The 25,607-nt window shown below is 33.7% G+C and overlaps 1 protein-coding gene across 1 annotated transcript in view; it reads right to left on the bottom strand.

The window, feature by feature from the left end:
* Window positions 1–24,728, bottom strand: part of Rpt5 (26S proteasome regulatory subunit Rpt5) — a 36,758-nt gene extending 12,030 nt beyond the window's left edge. The window contains exons 1-7 of the mRNA XM_076475802.1: window positions 24,609–24,728; window positions 13,363–13,443; window positions 12,285–12,410; window positions 11,940–12,047; window positions 10,151–10,213; window positions 8,505–8,551; window positions 1,524–1,614 (exon numbers count right to left, since the gene is read on the bottom strand). Of these exons, the coding sequence (XP_076331917.1) occupies window positions 1,524–1,614; window positions 8,505–8,551; window positions 10,151–10,213; window positions 11,940–12,047; window positions 12,285–12,410; window positions 13,363–13,443; window positions 24,609–24,656 (564 nt within the window). The 5' untranslated portion in view covers window positions 24,657–24,728. The remainder of the gene's footprint in view (window positions 1–1,523; window positions 1,615–8,504; window positions 8,552–10,150; window positions 10,214–11,939; window positions 12,048–12,284; window positions 12,411–13,362; window positions 13,444–24,608) is intronic.
* Window positions 24,729–25,607: the final 879 nt, after the last annotated feature.

Below are 25,607 nucleotides of genomic sequence, written 5' to 3'. Positions count from 1 at the left end.
CGGTTACGCCACCTTCGGGATAGGACCACCACTGCGACGTCTACTGCCTCAACCATACCAGGGCTGCGTAGGGTTTCCGATCAGACCGTACTCAACCGTCGACAAGATTCTTAGGCCCCATGTGCAACCCATCATGGTGAACGTCAACGACATTTTTCAACATGACAACGCCCCGTCCTCACACAGCCCGACTCACCACTGTCTTCTTGAGACACCACAACATCAACGTTCTTCCATGGCCCTCCAGATCACCAGATTTAAACCCCATCGAACATCTTTGGGACGAGTTGGACCGGTGTCTGCGACGGCGACAACCTCAACCGTAGACTCTACCTCAGCTTGCAGCAGCTTTGCAGGCTGAGTGGACAGCCATTCCACAGGATGTGATTCGTCATCTCATCACTTCCATGGGCAGGAGATGCCAATCAGTTATTGATGCTTACGGGGCATACTCATTATTGGCGTTGAGTGACGTTAAACTTCAACTTCAACTAGTGCAGCGTGGACTTAAACGTAACAATAGGTCCTTTGCAGACTTTGGATGTTCAGCAGTGAATGTGACTTATATAAGGAGATAAGTCCTTATATAAAAAAAAATATATAATAATAAAACCAATAATATGTAGTTGTGCAAAGTTTCACTATAAGAACCCTTATCCAGCTTTGCAATGACTCCACAAAGTGCCAGAAAATGTCTCATTCAGTTTTAGTACAATTATTAAGGAGTATAATTGGTCCACAGATATAAGAATAGAAGAAATATGATAATTAAAACATCCAAGTTCATCCAGTGATTGTTTCACACTTACCATAACAAATTTATACAATCTGAGTAAACTGGATTAGTCTTGGAAAAAAACACTGTTCAACAGGAAAGAAATACAAGATTCATAGGATAGAAAAGCAGGCAATGATGTTCATGTACTCTCTACATATCATTTGCCCTTATAAAGAAATAATTCAACTTTAATCATGAAACAATTTTCAACAGCTTGCAATGGACTCAAGTGCCTTGTGTGCTGTATCCATATCTTTGTTTCCCTAGCAGTAGGAAATGAAACAAAACAAAATGGGTGGGGAGCAATGTGACTTATACAACTGCACCAAATGTTTCCAGTCTTTCCTTATTCACATTTCATACTATAAAGATCAATGAAACTGATTTTCTGTTTGTGTTAGAGTTAAATGTCAATTATAAAAAATACCTGAAACCACAGGTATTTGGTGAAACTGTAATTAAAGAATTGAACAAAATGAAAACTTTGTGAAATTAACAATTGTCTTGTGTTCTTCAATTCTGTAGTTTTTATTGTTACTTTTGATACATAGTTTGCTTTGAAATATCTCTATTACTGGTTTTAACAGCTGCTGTACTTAAGTGAGAAATATTCCAAACATTTTACCAACTGTCTCCAGTTTTAACACAGACTATTGCTCTGTAGCACAGTGTTTTCATAGTATTTACACACACTGCTTTAATTTTTAAAAACAAATATGTAACATATGACAGTGAAAATTGATACCTCTTGTATCTGTTTATCAAGTCCTCCAATATCACTGTACTGTTCAGTTGGCCGATCATCCACTTCCATAGCTTTTACCCTAGAGTCATACCTGAAAACAGCATACAAAATGAGTTTAATTAATTTAATATCTATAATGGAACACAATAAAAAAAATTAATCCACTGAATTCTATCTGTAAGAATTTAATATTTTTCATTTTTTTAACTTAGATAAAGAAGGTAATCTCTACCAACCAGCTTTTTTTCAAGATACAGAAGTAAAACTCATAAAACACTTCCCACAAAGCTAATTCTTAAAAGCATGCATGACTTTTTCATGATGGGTCAAGGGTCAAAAGCCATGCCATTGCATTCATTGACTCACATTCAAGATTTTATTGAACTATTTTATGAATTTATGTCAATAATTTTGGTATCAAATTGTAGATTATAATTCCAACTCTATTACTATGCAAGTTAATTTTTTAATTTAAAAGTAAATTTTAAAATAGCACATCTAAATATCCATTTTTGTGAGTCATAATGTTGAATGCTGCACTAGTTAAAATCAGACATTTGTGATGTCAAAATGCTTAGTCTATAGTTTCTCACAAATTAGGAACTCAAATTACCAACACTTTCAAACTAGAGTATAAACTAGCACATCTTTTATTTTGCTGAAATATGGCTTATGTACTGAATCAAACACAGTGGCCCCCATTCACCTCTTTTCAATTTTGGAAAGGATCCCTTATATATACTTACACAATATATGATGTGACTAACTAAATGACAGCTTAGAATATCCCCATAGTGGTTTCCCCAGTCATTTTAATCTGTTCAAATGTTACCACATTGTTTTGAATCAATATTTCAAGGAAGTAGATTGTGTTTTTGTCCACTCAAAGTTTCTTTTGTTTAGACCTAAATACAACTTACTTACAAGGCTTGATAATTTACAGTGAAAGTATAAGACACTGATATAGTAATTTTTTTTTTTTTGGTTATTCAACTGTATGTGTAAAACCAAAACAAAATACTTTGTTTCATATTCTCCATGTACAAAATTTTAAAAGGCTTAGAAACCTATGTCCAGCAGCAACCAAATTCAAAGGTCACAGCTGAAAGAAATAATTGTTTGGCTTATTTCATTTATCATTCTATATTCCAAGAAAAATAACTTTAATAACTTACTTCTAAATGTTAGTAATCTATGTATAATTATTAAATATGTGACTATATATTACAAAATACTAGTCACTAAAGCATAGCCAACACAGGGTCACTTTGTAAAGACTGCAGTTCAGCTTCATATTACTGGATACAGTAACATGCACTGTGTCAATACAAGTTATGTAATGTTAGCAAGACATGATTGGAAGGTCAATATAATGGAAATTAATATACAGATACATATAAATAACATTATGACAATTAAGCTACAAAGACTAAACATTTGTATTTTTGTGTTCAGGGTTCAAAATTTTCTATTTAAAGCTGGACATGTCTGTAAAAAATCATGTTTGACCGGCACTTTCCAATCTATCACCTGACTTCATGACCGGTGGCCATATTCCTAACATATCGGACACAAATACATCGTCCCCTCAAAAATAAGCGAGGCAAAAGGTGTGTATCCACAGCCCAAAGATTTTGCTTAAAAGTATATTTTATAATGAGTGGAAAATAACTTGCAAAATTTAAGACTTAATTTAAGACAAAAAAAGGCAAATTAAAAAAAAAAACGGTCGTGAATGAGCTTTGTAGGTTGCCTTATCCGTGCCGTCCCGGATAGTTACATGACTGCCAAACATTCACGACGATCTGACCATAGCGTCTGATAGTAAAAAACAGAAAAGTTGCACGATCTATTTCAGTTTGGCTTCACGAGCAAGACTAATGAATCAAAAGACAATACTACGGAACCCCAAGTGAAAAGCCCAAGCTTGTTGATCCAAGCCCAAGTGTTAAAGCAAAAACTGTTACTGCTAGTACTGGTGCTAAGCCTACTCGTCATTTCCAGGATGAATTGAATAGAGGCCGACCATGGCTGAAGTATAATAACACTACCGGACTGATGTTTTGCTCAATTTGTCACGAATATGACCAAAGTAGTGGAAAGCAGGGGAACACCTTCATAACAGGATCTTCCAACCTAAGAGAAAGTGATGTTAAGCAGCATGAAAATAGTCATGCCCACAGTCTAAGTTGTCAAGCTAAGACAGCTAAAGAAACACCTGATTTAACTCCCATGATGAAAGAATTGAGCAAACTTAACCAGACTGAGAAAGATCATTTGCTTGTGCTGTTCAGAACTGCCCTTTATATAGCTTTGAATGACAAACCATTCAGCGATTTTCAAGAGCTTCTGTTGCGACAATTTTGAGGTGTTCGGCAAGTTTCACTGTCCAGCAGGACAAGTGTCCTGCTGAAAATTTAGAATATTTCTACCCCTTGTGTTATAATCTGTAGTCATTCTAGCATGAAACAAACTGTAGTATTACTGAAAAGAAACATTTGAAATGTATTTAGGGTGTTTTAGATATTACACAAATAATGTTTGGGATTTTTTGGGATGAAGAATAATTTTTAATTATAAAATGAAATCTATTTGCACTCAGACTAGTAACGAAACAGACTCAATATTTTCAAACAAATCTTTAACTAAAAAATCTGATTTTACGTTCAAACACTTATAATCATTACAAAGAGTATACCAAATTTTGTGAATACACACATACTCCATCAAAAGTTAAAGAATAAATACCTGATATGTGCAAATATGCATACAAATTTGTGCTTATGATACCAATCCCACTGTGAAAGAGATAACAGGACTTGTAACAAACCCAACTAGATTTTCATACAAAACTTTAAAAAATTGGATCACTGTAAAATGTTATTTATTTTTATTTCCGTTTGTTAGTTTTTTCTTATCTTTCTAATACTTTCCATATTGTTGTAACATCAGAAGTTATGTTTGTTTTGATACTGATCCAAGTAATTTGGGTAAAAAGAAATAATCAACATAAGAAATATGGCAACTGCAACTTGTAATCTTAATTGGTGTTCAAGTTTTACCCTAGAAAATGGATCATAGTTTTAGAGTTCTGTTTACAAGTTACACAAAAACTGGGTTTTAAAGTTTTTTTTAACAAATGTGGGACCAGGAAAAACTCAAAATTCTAAAAGAGAGGGAAAAAAACTAGAAATATTTGGACAAAATCAGGATAGTTGGCTGGTAATTCAATGTTTCTAATTTGGTAAAAATATTTATAGGCTTTCTAAAATGCAATTCTTACATAAACTAAGATGTTTATTTTAACCTTTACTGTTCAACTTTACATTTAATGTGAATTTTGGACCATAATCTATAATTTTTTTAGTAAATATACAACACTAAATATATTTATTATATGTACAAGATTCATAAAAATACAATGAAAACTTTTCAATAAAAAATTCCTTATTCATGAATACACACACAAAAAAGTATTAAATAATTTTTCATAACATACTCAAAGAAAAAAATTACATATTATTTCTTATTTTCATTAATATAATATTAGGTTTATTTTCTTCATTTCAGTTAACAGTGAATTGAATAACAAATGCTTAGTACATCTTTCTAAAGCCTTAATTTCATGACTATGCTAAGCATGTTTAAACACTATTAGCAGTAAAGCCACCATATTGGTGGCAGTTTGTGCTAGTAATTACTAATTGTAGTATTCATACATCATGGGAAAAAAACTTAGTCCCCCCCCCCTTCAATTTTAGTGTACAATCTTCAAAAGTTTCCACATATTAGCTAACTTGAAGCCTGAAGGTGACTGTATCTACAAATTTCAAAATGTTTCCTGTAAGGAAGGACACATATGATGATAAGAATCATTCAGTGCCTTGATGTCCCCCACCTTAGAATATAAATTTTGACAGTTCCACTGTATCAATGTGGTCATTTTTATTTAGGTCAATAACCCTTCAATTTATGACAACATTATGTTTCTTTATTACAAGAAGGTCTTTTGACCTCCACGGATTCAGCCTTGGATAGATGTAAATTCCAGCAACTAATCATTCAATATCTAGAAGATGAAGAAAATGAACCCAAGCATATGCCAGAAGCAAGGGCCCAAGGAAGTGGACCCAAGCACTGACTGGAAGGAACAGAGAATGGAGTGTACACTGACTTATCAACTATCTTAACTATGGATGGCAAAAGACTCTTCACATGGTTGGAGTCTGTTGGAGGCACAGAAAGATCTGTCTGCATTCCACTGTAGCAGTGGAAAGGACTGCAGTAGCATATGTCTGAGATGGAGTGAGAGATAGTAACTTCTGAGACTCGACATACAAAATATTATTTGCAGTTTTTAAACTTGGATCTCTTTCTCTTCCACCCACTAATGGCAAGAGTGAAAGAAGGAGGGTGTGAACCACTAAAGTTAATACAGTGTGGGTTCCAGTTCACACTCACAGGTGTCATGGGATTTGCTATCATAATGAGCATACATCAGAGATTCACGACAAGATGCCTTCGAATGATTGAACTGCTGACACCAGAAACGCTGGAGGGGATTGGGAATATATGGCCGCACTTTATAATTCAGGTAACCTCCCTTGATAGTGACAGCCAGACCTGGCAATGTAAGTGTCAAAATAAGTACATTTGTGGGAAACATTATTCCATCCTTACAAGTGGATATATAGCACACCACAGAAACATCTTGGCTGGAGAAACCAGCAAGGATTTCTTTCCTGGGAATATTCTTTAAATCACTCTCAACAACAACTCCTCTTGATGAGTATATTCCTAATGGTCTTTGAATTCAGGAGTTTGGTGTGTTGTGGTATTGATATTTTTCCCAAAAGTTCTCTAGTGTGTAACTTTTTGACTGACATGGGGGAGCCATTAAGCCCCTCTAATCCTTTTTGTATATAAAGTGAAATGCCTGCCCTAAGGATTTCTCAGATAAAGAATGAAAGATGAGAAACTGAGGCACTGAATCAGACTGTGATAGTGAATGTTGAACAGTTGTCCATAGGTTGTCAGTTTCTGATAATGTTTTTCTCCTTTCATGGATTGCAATACCCATTATAAAGAAAATACATTTCAGTGCCTACTGACCCCAGCCACCATGGAGCCCTACAAGGTGAAGCACTGCAATGTCAAACAAGGAGACTGCAGCAATGCCAGGGTTTCATAAGTACTATACCAAAACACCAGCATCAAACACAATGTCCACAACACCTGTTGAGAAAATCCAGTACTAGTACTCAGTTGACTTTAGCCCAATAGGATCAGCCCATTTACCCTGGGGTGATGGTTCACCTCAAAGCCACCTGTCTGCAGGAATCCAAGACCAAAGTGGCATGTTAGGGTTGGACCCCTCAATCACCAGGATATCCTCATTCCCTTCACAGGTTGCCACCGCATGGCAAACATGTGAGTGGATGTTCAGATTTAAGAGGAGATAAACTGAAAGTACAGAACATTCTCTGAGAGATCCCCTCACCACATACAAGAATCCATCTTGAGGAGTAGCAATAGAACATTTATACACAATCCTTAACATCTACTAGCAGGGTTACTGCTTTATTTACACACTTAATATTGCTTGAAACTTCTCACACACAAACTTTTTATAGTTTTCAAAATGCTCACTCTTTGTTCTTTAAGTCTGCAAATTGTCTCCACCCCCTTGTTTGTTCTTTGTAATTTAAATATTTTGTCAAATGAGAAGAACTAGGCTTTGTGACTCCAAATTTAACACATAAACTACTTTCTTGTGACTGCTTTCCAACAGTTCTATTGCTAATTCCAACGACATACACATCCTGTAAGAAGTATCTTGAATTGTTTCAATTTTAAATTCTTCAAATGCCACTATTCTCCTATCTGGATGCTTTCTTTTAACTCAATGGGTCAGTCAGTTTGACCAATCCTGTAAACCACGAAGCTTTACATACTAGAACTCTGAATTCACTAACTTTATTTACATAAAATTGTGTAAGCTTTCAGTAAACATTACAAATTAGTTGCACAAAAAATAACAATTCTTTACAAAGTATTTTACTTTTGTCTGTGAATTTCTAAAGTCTTTACTAAATCAACCTGAGCAAAAGGTGAATTTTATAAGAATAAAAATATTTCTCGTCTAAATCTGTACAACCTCTAATACCTACTAAATGAATATGAGGTGTTTTCAGTAAAACTTTGTTTTATCTGTTATTTTCTTTACCCTAACACTACCTGTAGCTAAATCAATGTACACTGAAGAGTATGAAATAAAATGAAAGATAACCTTTTATCTTCCTTTCTTTCTTTGAATGCATTTGTTGCACAATTTCAACCATTAATCTTTTAACACCTTTATTTTATTTTCATTTTATGGGTTATTGTTTAATCTGCACAATATAAGCAGTTTATTCACCCATGAAGACATTACTAGATTCTCATACAAGATGTGGCACAAACTGTGTACAATCAAAGATCACAGTGACATTCAAGGCCAAACGTTTTTTCTTTTTTTAAATAATAATAGCAAATTGAAAATTTCAACACAAGTTAAAACTCAAGAAATACTTGTGACAGAAAAAGTATCTTGGCAACTGCAACTACATTTCTGATGGTGAGGAATTTTTCACTGTATATTTTAAGTTGGTTACTGTAAAATGAAAAAAACAATGCAGAGTGGAGGTTGTGCCTTTCTAGTTTTTATTATAATTACTAAACTGTATGTGATACAACAAAACAAAAGATGCATACTATTTATGCTTTGCCAACAGTGGTTCCCATCCATGAAAGTTTTTTATTGTTGTTAGACTCAAGACCTACAACTCGTGCTGTATACTTCCAAGTGCAAACTTTTAATGTTAAACAAATTCAATTAGTAAGTGATAAAGTATGTACAATTAACTTCAAATTTCCAACTGTCATGTTCACATTTTTATACTTGAAAAAAAAACAACTATAATGTAACTCATGATAACTTACTCTTGAGGAAGTGTCTCTAAAATCAAATATGAATCTTTATTGACACCCTAGAAAAAAAGAGAAATGAATATCTTTAATAATTATAAATATCTGATACAAAATGATTGTTGTTAAACACAAAGCTACACAATTTGCTATCTGTGCTGTGCCCACTACAAGTATTGAAACCTGATTTTTAGCATTATCAGCTTTAAGACTAACCACAAAGCCACTGAGGAGTATTTATAAAAAAATATATATTTGTTCAAATTAATATTTATTAAGATATTAAATATAAATTTATGGATTTCACTAAACCTCAAGACAAAAGTAAAAACATATTCCAGAGGCTAGTAAAAGCAATATGATCTGCATGCCACAAAATTAAAAATGGAAGACTTTGCAAACATTATAATTACTATGTGCACAAACACCATGAAACCCAAGAAACAATAGCCTATAGCATACGTCTGCTTATCAACATTTATTTGTTATATGACACTGTATTAATCCATGGTTTTAGTATAATGCACAGAGTAACTCACTACACATGGATTTTGTTAGTTGATCTTACACACAATTATCTCTGTTCTATATGTCTTTCACAAACATGATAGAAATTTAGATCTTTAACCCCTTCAATCTGACAACAGTATTTATTACCCATGCATAACTTTGTTGTAATGGTTGTAAATTTTGTTACATTGTTTCAAAGCCACTAAAACAGGGTTATACAATTTGCTGGTAGAATTATTTGCTCATGAAGTAAAACTCAAAAATCACTTGTGAAAGTTTTTTACCCTACTGCTCTTAGCTACCCAATCTATGAACCTTGATAGATTTATATGTAACACAATTTATAAACACCTAGTACTAAAAACTTATTTTGAAGAAATTTTGGACTTGTCCAATATTTGATTTTTCTGTGATGCTATAGGGATGGAAATCTCTTATACAAATGAAAGCATAATTTATGCTATTTTTTTTCTTCTTTCAACTTTATCATTGCTAAAGAGCAATATATAGCTACAGGAGTAAGGCAGTGAATGCAGGATAAATCCCAGGATTAATCACAAACCTTCTGTGAAAGCATGTTATTCCACAAAGTAAGGGATCAAAAAGTGAAAACTAGAGCTACCAATTTCAATTTTTTAACTACTTTATTTTAAACAAATATTAATAAAACTTGTATCAATAGAAAATTTAAAATATCAACATTTCAATTATAACTATTTTGGAAGTAATTTGAGGGGAAACATATTTCAAAACCTCATGTCATTTTGCCCCCCTTAAAAACTTGAGATGCTTAATATATAAAATCTCATTTCCAATTAATGCAAATTTTTATTTGACGAGTTATTAAGTCCAGAGGGCTACCTATAACCCCATAAAAAGATATAAATTAAGTCAACGAAGTACAAACTATATTCATTTTAAACAGCAATTTGCAATTGAAAACACTGTCACCATCATTAAATTATATAATGAATATTGCCTGGTAGATTCTGTATTCAAAATGTTCACCTCCACCCCTCCAACTATGTTTAGTATGATGACCAAGAACAAAATCTGGGTTATTCAAATGAATAAATCTCATACCAAACTAACATGTATTTCTTCAGATGGTAAAACTACTCAGTCTAATAATAAATATTTTTCACACATACCACTAAATCTCCAGGCTTTAGCTTTTCTGCATCAACTAACCCAATCACTGGGAGGAAATATGTCTAAAATTAAAATAAAAGATAGCATTTATTTATACGGATTTATCTTAACAAATACAGTAATATGCCTATGATATGTTCATCACAAGATTTTGTCGTATTTTAATTTTCTTAAATATGACACCGGGCATTTTCAATAAAAATTTACTTTTATCCACTGATACAGTTCTAATACATCACATGCAAGAAAAACAGTTTTGTTGTTTATATTTGAACTATAGTGACCATATTTCAATTGTGCTTAAATCAGTAGTATTAGACCTATTACATTTTTAAATGCATTGTCAGCAAAGGGCATGAAAAATATAATGTAATTGGAATACTATCATTATATACTCTTCTAACTCTTAAAAGGCCCCAAGGGCCTAGATAAAGAATATAGTGTTTATAACTGTAATAGGTCTAAGCACTAATGTTTTATGATAATCATAACTGTAATCATGCTTCATCGATTTGTGTAAAAGTGTACACACTATAGCAATTGTTGTATCAAAAGGCTTGTATAAAAAGTGTACTGACTACAACTGTGCTTGGTGTATCCTGACTGGCCTCAGCAATAGATATAAAAAATATAGTTTGGTTAGAATACACAACTACACACTATTCTAATTCCTGAAAATCCCTAAAGGACAAAACAAAGAATATAGTGTATAAAAATATGATAAACTAATACTAATATCTGAGAATTATAATGATGTTTAGACAGCTTCTAAAAGGCACTCACGTCATAATAACTGATGACCACATTTCAGTTAAAGACTGTAAATATATCTTATATAATAATTACATATGTCAGACAGTAAATCTTGTTACACATGCACAAATACAAACAGAAGTATGCTTATTACAAAACTAAACATCTCAAATTCTGAACAGTTCATCATGTTTAATTCTAGAAATAAATGCCATTGTAAACACCCAATTTAGCTGGACAACTATATTTGGTGTAATATCATTCATTTCTAGAATTAATGTATTTTATATACTTCAATATGTACTTCAGAAATTAAGTACGTTTATCTTTAGTTAACAAATTTAAAATTATCACCATAAGATAGCCTACAAAAATGTTCAATTACTTGAGAATATGTGTATTTTTAAACCAGCCATAATAAAAACAAATTGCATGTGCAATAAAGAAAAATTAGGCATTTGTTTCACCTCAATTACAAAAAAAGTAAATAAACAGCACTTTTATGAATTAGAAACATTATAACAGGACATTTTTATTTACTATGAAGTTACAAAAAATATACTGAAAAATAAAATAAAGTGAAATAGCTGATGTCAAATCTGCCTAAATGATAAGTTCATATGATAAAATGTAAGCAGTCAATTACTTGTGAATTATAGATTTGCATATTCTCTTGATGAGAAGAAACTCTTTGACACAAGTTACTTTTATTAGAAGCTGAAAAAATGAATATAAAAGCATTCTTTTTTTAAGAGGAATGTTCCACACATTCTTCATTCATCTACAAACATGTTTGTCCTTTGTGTTCAAATGATTACATGGATTCCACAATTTGCAAATCATAGCACATGCAAAAAAAAAAAGAGTGGAATATTCTCATGAAAAAAATAGTTTTTTACGTTTATAATTAAGACAACAATGCCCAAGATTTTATAATTAATTTGTTACTAAAGGTTTAACTTATCGGGAACTTTAGTCAATCACTTTGTACCAATATTATGAATTATGAAATATCTACAACAAAACCCTATTTACCTGTCTAGTAGATGTTTTTATAACAGCACATTTCCCCTTTCTCTGTGAATCCAGGTCTACATTTGCTCCATCTTCTTCCCCTAAATCTTGAGGGTCAACATCAAGCAGCTAAACAATAAAACAGTTAACATATAAATCATAACAAAATATAACACATTTATGTAAGTTCTGAACATACAATGGATGCTTCTTCTAAAATAGTAGTAATATATGGAATAATTTTCATCCATACCCTAAAACTTGTAGCATAAGCTCTTACATGTAAGGCAAGAAGTAACAAGAAAATACTAATTATATACAAAACTAATAATAATCTACTATTTGAAGTATTAAAAAACAACTCACTTCAATCACATTGGATACAAGGTAGGGTAATGTTTTGTTGACTTTTATTTTTTCAGTATTTTCTTTGATCTTTTCTTTCTGGGCCTGAAGTTCATGGGATATCCTCATAACTTCACTTTTCATGATCTGTGGAGATAAACAATATTAATTATTGCAATCTTCATATATATGACTTAATCTAACAGTTGCTCATTGTTACTTAATTTGAACATATTACAGTTTACTTTAAAATAAATACAACAAATTACATTATACATATATACACACACACACAATTAATTTTAGATATACATATCTGATTAATAAAAACCAACTACCAGAATTATATAATTTATGTTACACCAACAACGTTATTCAAAGTTTGAACAAATACTGTATCACAGCCAGACTGATATTTCTACCAATTTTTACAAAAGGAACTGGTTGCTATGACAAAAACAAACCTTAATTCAAAATTTAAAAACAATTAGACCAATACACATATTCTTAAAAAAATTTTGAAGCACAACAGCTATTAGAAATAAAAACATATAACACATAAAAGAAATGTTTATTAATGTCAGATAATGTATATCACAACAGTATATCAAAAAATGTAATGCCAAACAATGTGGTAACACTACTTATAGATAATTGTATTAACAATGCTATGAACAAGTTATTGAAGTGTTTTATGTATTTAAATGCAAGACTACAATATATGCATATCTGTATTTGGCTCAGGTATCACATTTTTAGTTAGATATCACCAATAACAGTGTTATTTATCAAACTTTATAAGTATAACAGTAGTCGATTCTATCAAAGTCAGGGAGTTTAGAAAAAGGTTATATTCAATGAACAGTTTGTTAAAGGTTCCTCTGAGTAAAAGATAAAGGTTATATAAGAATATAACTTAAATTTCTTATCCTTAAAACCATTTTCTTTGAGCATACAAAAGCTAATTTGAATACAGCAAGCAAGTGAAAAAAATAAGGCTAAAAATATAGTTTACTTACAAAGAATTACAGATATGAGGCATTACTAAATAATATTCACTGATAATTGGCTTCCAATTTACAATAGTTTCAAAGTTTACCTTCACTTCATTATCTAAAAGTCTAGTCCGACCAATAATGTCATCTGTTGACATTCGAAGTATTTCTTCACCCACAGCATCCTGTAAGAAAAATTCCAGACCGAAGTAAGTACACAAATTTTCCATTTACTTAACTGAGTTACCGTATGAACATTTTATTAATTGCACACCAAAAATTTATCTATTTTAATAATATATATCTAAATAACTTGTAAATGAATACTTCTAAAACACATTTGTGAGCTTTCCTTCAAAACATGAAACAATAAAGCACAAAAAAAAGACAATTTAAATGTGAAAAATAAGTACTTTGTTTTAAATTTGAACTAAAACTTTCTTTATGAACATGTTTAAGTAGCTCAGAAATCATGCTATATTTAAAAAACAAGTTATCAAAAGTGACAAAAAATTTAGCACCTTTCCTGATGTTTCATTAACCTTTTGTTTTTCTCATTTTGTTTGTTTGTTTTATTTTGTCTTCTTTACCTTTCACTTATATTTGTCACACATTTAATTTGTTAGCTTCATTCAACAATTCTAAAAATCAGGCATTCATAGACTTCAATGTCACACATTTACTTTAAAATCTAGTTTCCACATAAAAAAACTACACTTAAAATAATTTATTTCTTTAGATTAATGTTTAACTGAATTTTTCTTTTCATAATTAACAGTGCTAGAGAAACTGAATAAACTTGGTTTTCCTGTAACATTAATTTTCCATTTTTTATCTTAATTCCACAACTTTTCAACATGTTAATGGTATTACTTAACAAAAGGTTCGAGTCATTGGCTTTAATATAATTCTTTTCTTTCCATTTGCACAAGTTTCAAACCTTGAGAATCCAATGATTAAAATTATTTAGTTCCTTCTAAATTATACAATATATGAGATTGTAGAATACTCAATACATTTGTTGCTTCCTACTGTATTTCTCAGTAACTGTATAGTTTTGTCTTTTCCTTATTCCTGCATTAACCTGTTTACATTCCACACACTAATTCATAATATTCTATATCATTTACTCTTATTGTACTTAATGTGTTTCAAGTGCTTACATACAGCTTTCAAAACCAAGTACGTAACATCACTTTGTGCTGAGTGATACCAGTATCAACCTCAAATGAACACTGAATATAACATGTAATGATTTATTTGCTCCCACAACAGCTGTCCCTTTTTTTTCTCACTTCAGTGTTCTTGTATCAGATGTAGCATGATAAAGGACTAAGACAAGAAACCAATTTGAAATAAAAATGTATCTCAGAACAACTGGTATGGGTATTAACACTTTTACTAATAAAGCAGAGAACAATGTTTCAACCTTCCTAGGCTATCTTCAGGTTAACAGAGAGTTTGCAGACTTAAGACAGAAATAAAATAAGGTATACACGCGTACTTTACAGCCTCTTATAACTGTTGTAACGAAAAACAACATTGACTTAATAGTTTTCAAGATCAAGACTGATTTTGATTTAAAAGAACAAATATTCTTTTACTTAGAGAATTGTATGCATCCCAAAGAAATATTTTAAGGTAATGTATGCACATATATACAGTAACAGAAGCTCTGCTACGTAATGCACTTTAAATTAGTTAAATCTTTATGTATAAAACTTTGAAATACAAATGTCATGTGTCACATCATCTTTTAGTCAGAGGCTTTTAATTTACTTAAAATAATCATTTTTACTCATCTTAATAAAATTATCACTAGTTAAAGGGTTTGGTTATGTGATTAATGCAAACATCACTTTGTAGCTTCAGTTTAATTTTATATTTAACTGGAACTGAAGTATCTCAACATTTCACAAATATTCCAAACATACCACCTATCATACTACAATAACTTTTAAGGCATATAATAACATTTGTATCTAAGGTACAACAGGTGCGAGGAGTGGGAACTTGGAGCTGTATGCACTTCTGAAAAAGCTAGTAGTGACAATATGAAGTAAAATGTAGTATATGCAGGTTTAAGGAGAAATTTGAAACTATTCTAACAATAGTAGAAATCATAGATAAAGAGAAAGATGAACCAAGGAAAATGGCAACAGGATTACAAGAGCAACTTATGATTTTGTATCTAAAAGATATAGTACCTAACAATGACTTTTAGAAGTCAGAAACAGTATTAATAAGTGAAATTAACTGTAATAAGCAGATTCAGTTAAATATCAAATTTCAATCTTTAGCTGATGCAAATGGGTACCTATGGAAAAGAAAGGAAAACAAAAGGACCATGAAAAGTTAGATATTATAATTCAAGTGATTCTTTAGTACATTGAATGAAAAGGAGTCTGTGAATTAAAGAGACAGACAAAAAAATTTCAATTAGTTTTCCCAGGGATTGATTGCAGGACATAACTGACAGATAGTTATATAGTGATGTAGGGTAGGTCAGAAGATTGGTTGGTTGGTTGGTTGACCTAGTGTTTTATGGTACAAAGCAGCTAGGCTATCTGAGCCAAATGTCTGGTAAAAGAAAAGAAAATTAAGTAAAATTCATAAAAGAAAATTAAGATAAAACAAAAAAAGTTAAAAAATAAATAAATAGCATAAAACCAATGTTTACATCTAGTCTACTGCATCAAGAGAAAAACAACAGTAATTCAAGTTGAAAAGGACTTTCTGTTGCATAACTGTAATAATCATAACTCGCTAGGAAAACTAACAGGTAAGTACAAAAACCACCTTCAGTCACCTAAAGTTGGCCTTTCTAGTCCTGGTTTTGAGTTACTTAATGTTATGGTCAGTTTCTAATTTCAAATTGAACTACATGAACTGTGATTTTTAAAAGGGAGCCACATTAAAAGGTGAAAAGTATATATTAAAAAACTTGTATCAAATGACATTAAAAATATTAATGGCCTTTAAAAAACTAAAAACACTACCAAGGTGGACAGTGTCACCATCACCAATAATACTGTCTAACGTTACAGACAAACCTTGGGACAGAACATGTTTAAAATGGTGCCATCATTGTGAATCATAACGATGACAAGAAAGTAAAATATGGCTTATTGTGATCTGAGTGTTACACAGACTACACACTGGTGCATGAGTTCCAGATAAAAGAAAATGATGAGTTAAAAAACTGTGACCAATTAGTGGTCTGGTTAGAACAACTTCCTCTTTCCGATCCTTACGAGAACAAGATGGCCAAAGTCCAATATAGGGGTTTATTTGGAAAAGCTTGTTTTTGCATTGCTCACTCCAAGATGACTACTAACTGGCACGGAGCCGAGCCTTGAGTACAGGACCATCATCTATGTATGAGACAGGCACAGCAGTGATAGTGCCACAGCAGACAGACTTAGCAGCAGTATTGGCAAGCTCCTTCCCGCAAATACCAACATGGTTCAGTATCTAAAAAAACTGGATAGAAGTAGATGTTAATGAGAAATGGGCCAGTCGGTTTTGAATATTGGCGAGAACAGGGAGTGAACCAACATGAAGCGATTCCAGGACCAGTAGAGAACTAAGCGACTCAGTATGAATCGTGCAGTCTGAGCACTGCTTAGCTTCTATGTGATCCAGGGCAAGAGAAATAGCAGTGAACACAGAAGCTGTAGAGGGGATTCTGCACGCAACCACTGAACCACAACAAACCATAGCAGAGCCCACACAGTCACCTGATTTCAAACTATCTGTATAAATAGGAATGGAAGGATAGTTTGAAAGATGTTCAGCAAATAGCAAACAGTATTTCCAATCAGAAGTGTCTACATTTCTCAGATGACTGTAAGATAGGTCACAACTGGTAACTGTAAGAAGCCATGGTGGAATGGGCTGACCAGTGGATACAGCAATGTTTATCTAACAACAGACGCACTTCATCTAACTGCTCCTGGATTCAAAGGCCAAAAGGAGCAATGGCAGACCTTTGGTCTGAAAAAGCAGGGCCTATCAAGGAAGGAAAACACAACCCCAGGTGGGATGATTTGGTAAGGAATGAAGTTTCGAACCATAAAGACAGTTGCAAACAGCAGAGGTGCAAAGAGGATTCATGAGACTCTATGCATAAGCTCTGAACTGGGAAAGTGCAGAAAGCCCCAGTGCAGATCCGAAGTCCATGATGATGAATAGGGTCTAGCATCTTTAAGGCCAATGGTCTGGCAAAGCCATAGACCTGTGATCTAGTCGTGTTTCGATCGAGTAAGAGCACAATATATCTTTAGCACAGAACGTCGATCTGCTCCCCAAGTTGTGATAGAGAGGACATGGAGGATGTTTAATGCTCTGGTACATTTGACGCATAGCTGCTGGATGTATGGCATAAAGGTCAGCTTACACTCAATTATAAACCCCAATAACTTAGTCTCAGAGACAACAGGCAGCACAACTTCACCAATATGGAGTTCAGGATCAGGGTGAATACCCCGATGGCAGCAAAAGTGTATGCAAACGGTTTTAGAGAGAGAGAAGGTAAAGTGTGGTCCACTTCAGTAAACAATTAAAGGCAGTCTGTAGCTGCCTCTCAATATACCTCATGTTTGATGACTGACATGAGATGTCGATGGACATAGAGCTCCTTTGCAACAGTGAGAGGGAATTGTTCAATGATGGCATTAATTTTTATACTGAAAAGTGTGACACTCAGAACACAGCCCTGAGGGACTCCAAGTTCCTGAAGAAAAGAACGGGAAAGTGTCGAACCCACACGAACTTGGAATCTCCTGTCCATTAAAAATTTTTTAATAAAAATGGGCAGATGGCCACGTAACCCATATATATGGAGGTTTTGCAAAATGCCATGCCTCCATGTTGTATCATAAGCCTTCTCAATGTCAAAGAATATTGATACAAGATGTTGGTGTTTGAGAAAGGCTTCTCTGATTGACGTTTCAAGTTGAATCAGGTGGTCCATGGTGGAGCACTGTCGTCAGAACCCACACTGGGTGGGTGAGAGGAGTTGTTTGATTTGAGGAACCACACAAGATAAGCATTAACCATCTTCTCTAAGGTCTTATAGAGGCAGCTTGTCAAAGCAATTGGAAAGTAATTTGAAGGAATCTTAGAATCCTTCCCAGGCTTGGAGAAAGGCAGGACAATAGCTTGGCACTAGGCTTCAGGAATGACATTCTCCTGCCAGATCTGGTTAAAAACTACCAGAAGGATAGCAAGAAAAGCAGGAGATAGATGGCGCAGCATGTCATAGCATATATCATCAGGTCCAACCAAAGTACTGCCAGACTGATGAAGGGCCAGTTTGAATTACACCAGTGTAAAGGGACGATTACAGTCATAGAGACAATCAGCTCGATAGGAAAGAGGTGATTGCTCTGCCCGAGTCTTGATGGCTAAGAAGGTGAAAGAAGAAGTAGAAGTACCAGATACCCTGCAAAAGCTTCCACCTAAAGTATCGGCAATGCTCTGGGTATCACTTACTTCCTGGCCATCAGAGAGCTAGATTGAGAGGGGGACAGAATTATATTGCCCACTGACCATTTGAATCTTGTCCCATATAACTTTGGAACTGGTGGTAGAAGATATGCTGGTTGTGAACTTAATCCAAGATTCTTTCTGGCTTTGACGTCTTACCCATAAAGCATGTGCATGGGCCCACTGAAAAGCAATGAGGTTCGAGAGTGTGGGATATCTACGGAAAGTATCCCAGGCTCGTTTTTGAGCCTTCCATGCCATATGGCAGGCAGGATTCCACCATGGATGAGGATATAGTGGGAAACATGTTGAGGTTTAAGGAATACATTGAGCAGCTGCTTGTATAATACAGTCAGTTACTGCTGTCACACAGTCATCTATTGATGGCTTGCAGATAATGGCAGGATCAAGTTCTGCAAGAGCAGTGAGAGAGGGCCAGTTTGCCTGATCCAGCTTCCACCAGGGCACGCTGGTCAGGTGGCATCAAACATGGCCAGTCTCTCTCAAGATTACAGGAAAATGATCACTGCCTCGTGGATTATTGGCAACCCTCCATGAAAAATGGGAAAATAATGAAGGGAAGCAAACTGAGAGATCAATAGCAGTAAAGAACTGCCTATGTGCATGGAAATAAGTAGAAGAACCAGTATTGAAAAGAGAAAGGTTGTGATCAGAGAGCATATGCTCTACAGAGCAACCCCTCTTATCAATATCAGCACTTCCCAGAGGGGATGATATCCATCAAACCCCCAGGATGAAAAAGGGAGATGGTAACTATTCAATGAGAGCCTCAAGGTCTGATTGATCATGTTTCTCTCCAGGTGACAGATAGAGAGAACAAACAGTGATGGTATGAACCAAGGAAACACAGATGGCTATGGCCTCCAAGTGTGTCAAGTGGCAAAGACAGGGTGGACACATTCTGATCAACCAACAGTGGCACCCCACGATGCACTCGTCCATCACACAACCTGTCATTTCTGTATGAAGAAAACCGCCAAAAGGCGACTGTATCGGCAGGTTTCAGAAATGTCTCCTGTAAGGAGAGACAAACAGAATGGTAGGAAGCAATCACTGTTTTGATGTCATCCAAATTAGAACATAAACCTTAACAGTTCCATTGTATCAAGGTGGCCATTTTTATTTACATGTAGGTGAACTGGGCAGAGAACCCTTCTGTTTATGCTATCTTTTTTCTTTACTTTTGTTATTCGAGGGAAGTCTATCAACCTCCATGGATCCTGCCCTGGGTCAATTGGGCTGGTTTTTGCTGTTGGAAGGGGATTCCAGAGACTGAGAACATGATCAAATGATTGTTTTGCATCTTGGGTTGAGAGAGAAAGATGGATCCAAGGAAATGCCTCTACCTGGAACTAAAGGATGTGGATCTTGGGGTTTGATGGAATGTATATAAGGGACAGAGATAGGTGTTGAAGTTAATTCAACTTCTTTAATCATGGAGGTTAAAGGGCTTTTCATTTGTTTGGAGAACGATTCTTTAGGAGACACAGAGAGATCTGTCTGCACTCCCACTGTAGTCATAAAACAAAGTGCAGCAGCATACATCCAAGATGAGGTTGTGGACAGCAATTTTTGAACTTCAGAATAGGTAACATTAGGAATCATTTTCAAATGTTGCACCTCTTTTTCTTTCAACCATTTAGGGAAAGAACGAGAGTAGGGCAGGTTAGAGCCATTGCAACTAATGCAATGAGGGTCCATTTTACACTCTTAGGCATCATGGTCCTTGCCACTGCAACAAGCACACGTGAAAGAGCCACGACATGACGTCTATGAATGATTGAACCACTGACACTGGAAATATTGGAGAGGGATTGGAATGTATGGTCGTATTCTGCAATGAAGATAGCCTGCCTTGATGGTGGCAGGCAGACGTGGTGACATAAATGTCAGAATGAGGACATTGGTCGGTACCATAATTCCATTTTTGCGAATGGAGATATGACTCACTGCAGAAACTCCTTGGGTGGAGAAACCAGCGAGAAACTCTGACTCTGAGATGTTCTTCAAATCCCTCTCAACAATAACACCTCATGATGAATTCAAAGTGGCATGAGGTGTAACCTCTATAGATATATCCCCAGTTGCCTTTGAATGCAAGAGGAGTTCACTGTGTTGAGATGTGTATGTTTCCACAAATATGTCACTAGATTGAAGCTTCTTTACTGACTTTGGAGAGCCAGCAAGTCCCTCTAGTCCCTTGTGAATGAAAAAGGGAGACATTTGTCCTAAAGGTTTGTCTGAAAGTGAATGCAATATAAAAAAAATGATGTACAACAGGTGGTATGGATGGTGAGAATTGCTGCTCAGAATCTTCAAGATGTGGTCGTTTACCTACAGACTCTTTTTTTCACTATTTTATTAAAATTTTTAATTGGATTATCCATAAAAAAGAAAGAGAAACTTTGGTGCCATTGACCCCACACACCTTGGAGTCTGATGAAGGGATGCACTACAATGTCAAATAAGGACACTGCAGCAATGTCAGGGTTTTGTGAGTACTATACCCAAACACCAGCATCAGATACAATGTCCACAACATCTGTTAAGAACATCCAACACTGGCACTTGGTTGACCCTTGCCCAAGTGAACTGGAACATTGAAGGGGGGGCTACCTGTCTACAAGAATTCAAGGCCAAAGTGGTGTGTTAGGGTTGGACCCCTCAACCACCAGGATCCTCTCTTCCCCTTCACGGGTTGCCACGCACGGCAAACACGTGGAGGGATGTGTAGATCCCAGAGGAGATAAACTGAAATAACAGAACCTTCCCTAAGAGGTCCCCTCACCACGTATAGGAATCGACATTGAGGGGAGTCATCATTTTTCAATTAGGTTTGATGTTTTGCTTCATATGTAGATAAAGAGTAATGAGGAGAGTTTGTTTCCAAATATTGATAGGATGAGACAATCATCTGTTTTGAACTAGGCAACTAAATTAGTTGAAAGTGCTAATAAATAGTGGAAAATATTTTAAAATTATTTTGGTATACATCAGAGGTAGAAATACTCCTTACAGAAAAAAACATAACTTCAAGTAACAAATCTTAGTTGGCCAACAAAATGTAAGATAAAATTAAAGAACATATTAAACTTCTTAAGTTTAAAATGATTGATATAATGGAAGATTTAGATAAATCATAGGAGATCAAGAGAGGTAGTCAAATAGGAAATTAAAAAAGAAAAAACTATTTGGAAAAATTACAGCTTAAAATGTAAAAAAGATTAATAGTAAGGATGTCTTCAAAGACTAAAAGAAGCAAAATGTTAGGATGGGAATAGATTCTTTAAAAGCTCGTGTTTGATTATTAGATGGCTAGGGCACTAAATTCTACTCTTTTTACATTTTGTACTAATTAATATCAAGGCAATATTCTTCACCATGAAGAGTTGCTAGATGAAAACATGATAACCACATTAATTCTGAGCTTGTTAATGGAAGGATTAAAGAATCACATAACACTTCCCTCAGAATTTCAAAGAAAGTTAATGATTGGACATGTTGGTGGCTTGTTATTATTCTTTGTAAAACCCTGAATGGAGGGCAGGCCCTAAATGTCTGGAAGTAATACAATTTTATTTCTCTTTTAAAGGAAGGTAACCAAACCTGTCCAAGTAATCACAAGCCTATTAGTCTTACATCAGTTGTGTGAAAAGTTTGAGAGAGTTTAATAAAATGTGCTTTGTAAAAACATTTAGCAAGATTTAACATATAATGGATAGTGAGCATGGTTTCACTAGGGGAAAATTTTCCCTAACTTTTTGACACATTGACAAGGATATAAGTATGAATTCAGTATATCTGAATATTCAGAAAGCATACAAGTGCCAAATAAATGGCCTGTTAAAAATTACCTGTGTAGGTGTGAGGAATATGTTGACCCATTGTACAGAAAACTGGCTGGATGGAAAGAAAGGATTTTTTCTATTAATAGAGTTCATTCAAGTTGTATTAATGTCACTAGTGAGGTACCTTGTTAAGACCTTTGCTCTTTTTGATTTACATGAATGACACAGATGAAGAAATGGTCAATAAACTACTTACATTTACTGAAGATATTAAGTTTTTAGTGTTGCTGGCTGTGAGGAGGATGTTGGTGTTTTACAAAAGGATTTGGATTATTTTATGAGCTGATGCAAATAAATGGAAGATAGCTTTTAAATATAATGAATGCAAGGCAATGTCTGTGGAGTATCACAATCTGAATTATAAATGTAATTCTCACAGAAAGAACCTTAACAGTATTATGGAAGAAAAATATCTCAATGTTCTTTCTATACAGTCTATTAAGTCATCCAAGAAATGTGCTGTTGACAATGCCAGAGATTTTAGGCTGCATCTACAGAAAACAAATCAGGTTATAATTTTGTTGTATAGGTTACTGATTAAGACAAATTTGAAATACTGTATTTAGTGTTAGGCTCCTTACCTTAGAAAGGACAATGAATCACTGGAAAGAGTTCAAAGGACTGTTACAATGGAAAAGCATTTTTGCAGGAACAGGTTAAAACTTATGATGATGTTTTTTCTTGTAAAAAAAGAGGAGTTAAGGGGACTTGATTAAAATATTTAAGATTGTTAAAGGAACTGATACTGCTGATGCATCACCTTTTTTTTATACTTAATGGAGAATGGTAAATTTAAGGGAAAGCTTCATAAATATTTAAATTACAAAGGCTCACTTTGGGTATGTTATCTTAATTTTCAAGTTTTAATGGACAGAATAGGTCCTTTATTGTCCTTAAACTGCATAAGTACTAGCAGAAACACTACCAAATGGGCAACTGTTTAAATTTGTAATCATTTAAAAGCAAACATTTTTACAAAAAGGATTTTTCTGGGAAGTACTGCACTAGAAAAGTGTTCTGATTGTGCTGAAATAAACTGTAATGTTTTTTACAGAAATGTTTTTTCACATATTAGGAAAGTTATTATCTTGCAGTTCAATAACCCTTTCACATCATTGTTCAGCATTTTAGTTTCTATATATATATGCCTTTGAAACTAGGTTATTTGGTACAAAACGTATGGCCTTTATTATACTTAAGCATCACTTAATTTTCAATGTTTTTTCCTAGAATTATCTGAAATATTTATGAGTTTATTGATTCTATAAAAATTTGCAAAGCAGTAATAACTTCACCTGCTAGATCATAAAAAATACAAGGTTCTAGTATGTTTGCTTGTGTACAGAAATCTAAATATAAAATATACAATGTTACAAAAAAAATGTTTTGATGCCAATCTAGGAATTCTAGAGATTATTCAGGTAAAATATGAAAACTTTACTGAAATTATAAACTAAAAACTAGATGTTATACAATGTAATATCCTATCACAAAGATTTACATTTTATATAGAAGGGAAATGAGATATTTTAAAAACACGAACACAAATGTGGAACACAGTGATCTGCTTGAACTTCGATGACTTTCATAATTCGACCTTTACACTCTGAACCTTGCGTTTTTAATATTTTATATCGTTCATATAAGTTCACACTGAGCGTGATCTGCCTTAAAAGTTACATTAAATGTCAGTCTTAAGCAAATACAAGCCAAAATTTTGAGTTAAAGGTAATACACAATATTCCAGATTATAGCCTATAATAATTAGTATATTATTTATGTCAAATAAATATTAACACTAATACAGCAATTGTGTAAACAGTAAAATACTATAAAATGCTGATTCACGGTTTTCTCGATTTCTAAATTCCACTTCCACGAATTTGTATATGAGTTTTCCAAACATAATACACCGAAGTATTCATACATATTTCTGACTTATTATTTATTTCTTGTTGCACAATTCACATAAGTGAAAGTTAAAAACTTACATCACCGTCATCCCAGATCGCTTTATCTTCTAACGTTGTTGCAGCCATTTTCAATTTGTTTCCAAAGTAATTGACTTAATCGTTCGTTCCTTGTCTAACAGCCCCCTCTGATAAGAGGTAAATATATTAAAAACAAAATTGCGAAAAAAATGATTTATCATTCATAATAATTTATTATTTCCAGTTTTATTCAAGCAAGCCATTTTTAAGAACCATGCATATCAACTTTACTACAGAGAGTGATCTAAGTTTTTGCATTAGTCTGGTTATAGTATTCTTACAGAAAGGGGCTTGAAGAAGTCAACTATTTTTATAATTTTCTGGCTACCAAACGAACTATTGGCATCAGGTTAATACATATTTTTCAGCTTCTAAAAGTAGTTAAAGGCTTGCATAAATATAATATTAAAACTAAACATGGGTAGCAGCTTTCCACTATATTTTGATTGTATCAAGTTTTATGCCTCGTCATGAGCCTACATCACAGTATTTTACTTTATGAGTTAATCAAAACTAAATTTCAAAAACACTTCATCTATGGTAGTGGCGCTTAAAATATTACTGTTTTCTTTTTTAAGTTTCGAGCTCATTTATACAATTTTAGGAATTCAAAAGTGAAACTATATCTTATAATATTATGATGTTTATGAAGAGCTGAAAAATGAAATTTAGTTGGATTCCATTCCATTACTATACCAACCGGGTGTGTGTTTTTCTTATAGCAAAGCCACATCGGGCTATTTGCTGAGTCCACCGTTACCAACCGATGTGGCGAATAATTTTGGAAAAGTCACCACATCAAAAAGTAAATAAATAACATGTATAATTTATGTAAACTAGTTTTGTGAAAGAAACCAGAGTGTGCTGTAATTCATGCGACGCTTTAATGACTTTGTAATTCACATTGTAATATAGAGTTTTGGTTTGGGCAGAGTTTTTATAAGATGCAGGAGACGAAGGTGGAATTGGTGAGGAGCACAACACTTTTATTAAAGTAAT

Source organism: Tachypleus tridentatus, chromosome 13 (genome assembly GCF_004210375.1).
Source record: "Tachypleus tridentatus isolate NWPU-2018 chromosome 13, ASM421037v1, whole genome shotgun sequence".
Lineage (NCBI taxonomy): Eukaryota > Metazoa > Arthropoda > Merostomata > Xiphosura > Limulidae > Tachypleus > Tachypleus tridentatus.
The sequence above is the reverse complement of the archived record's forward strand: the minus strand, read 5'-3'. Positions and strand labels throughout refer to the sequence as shown.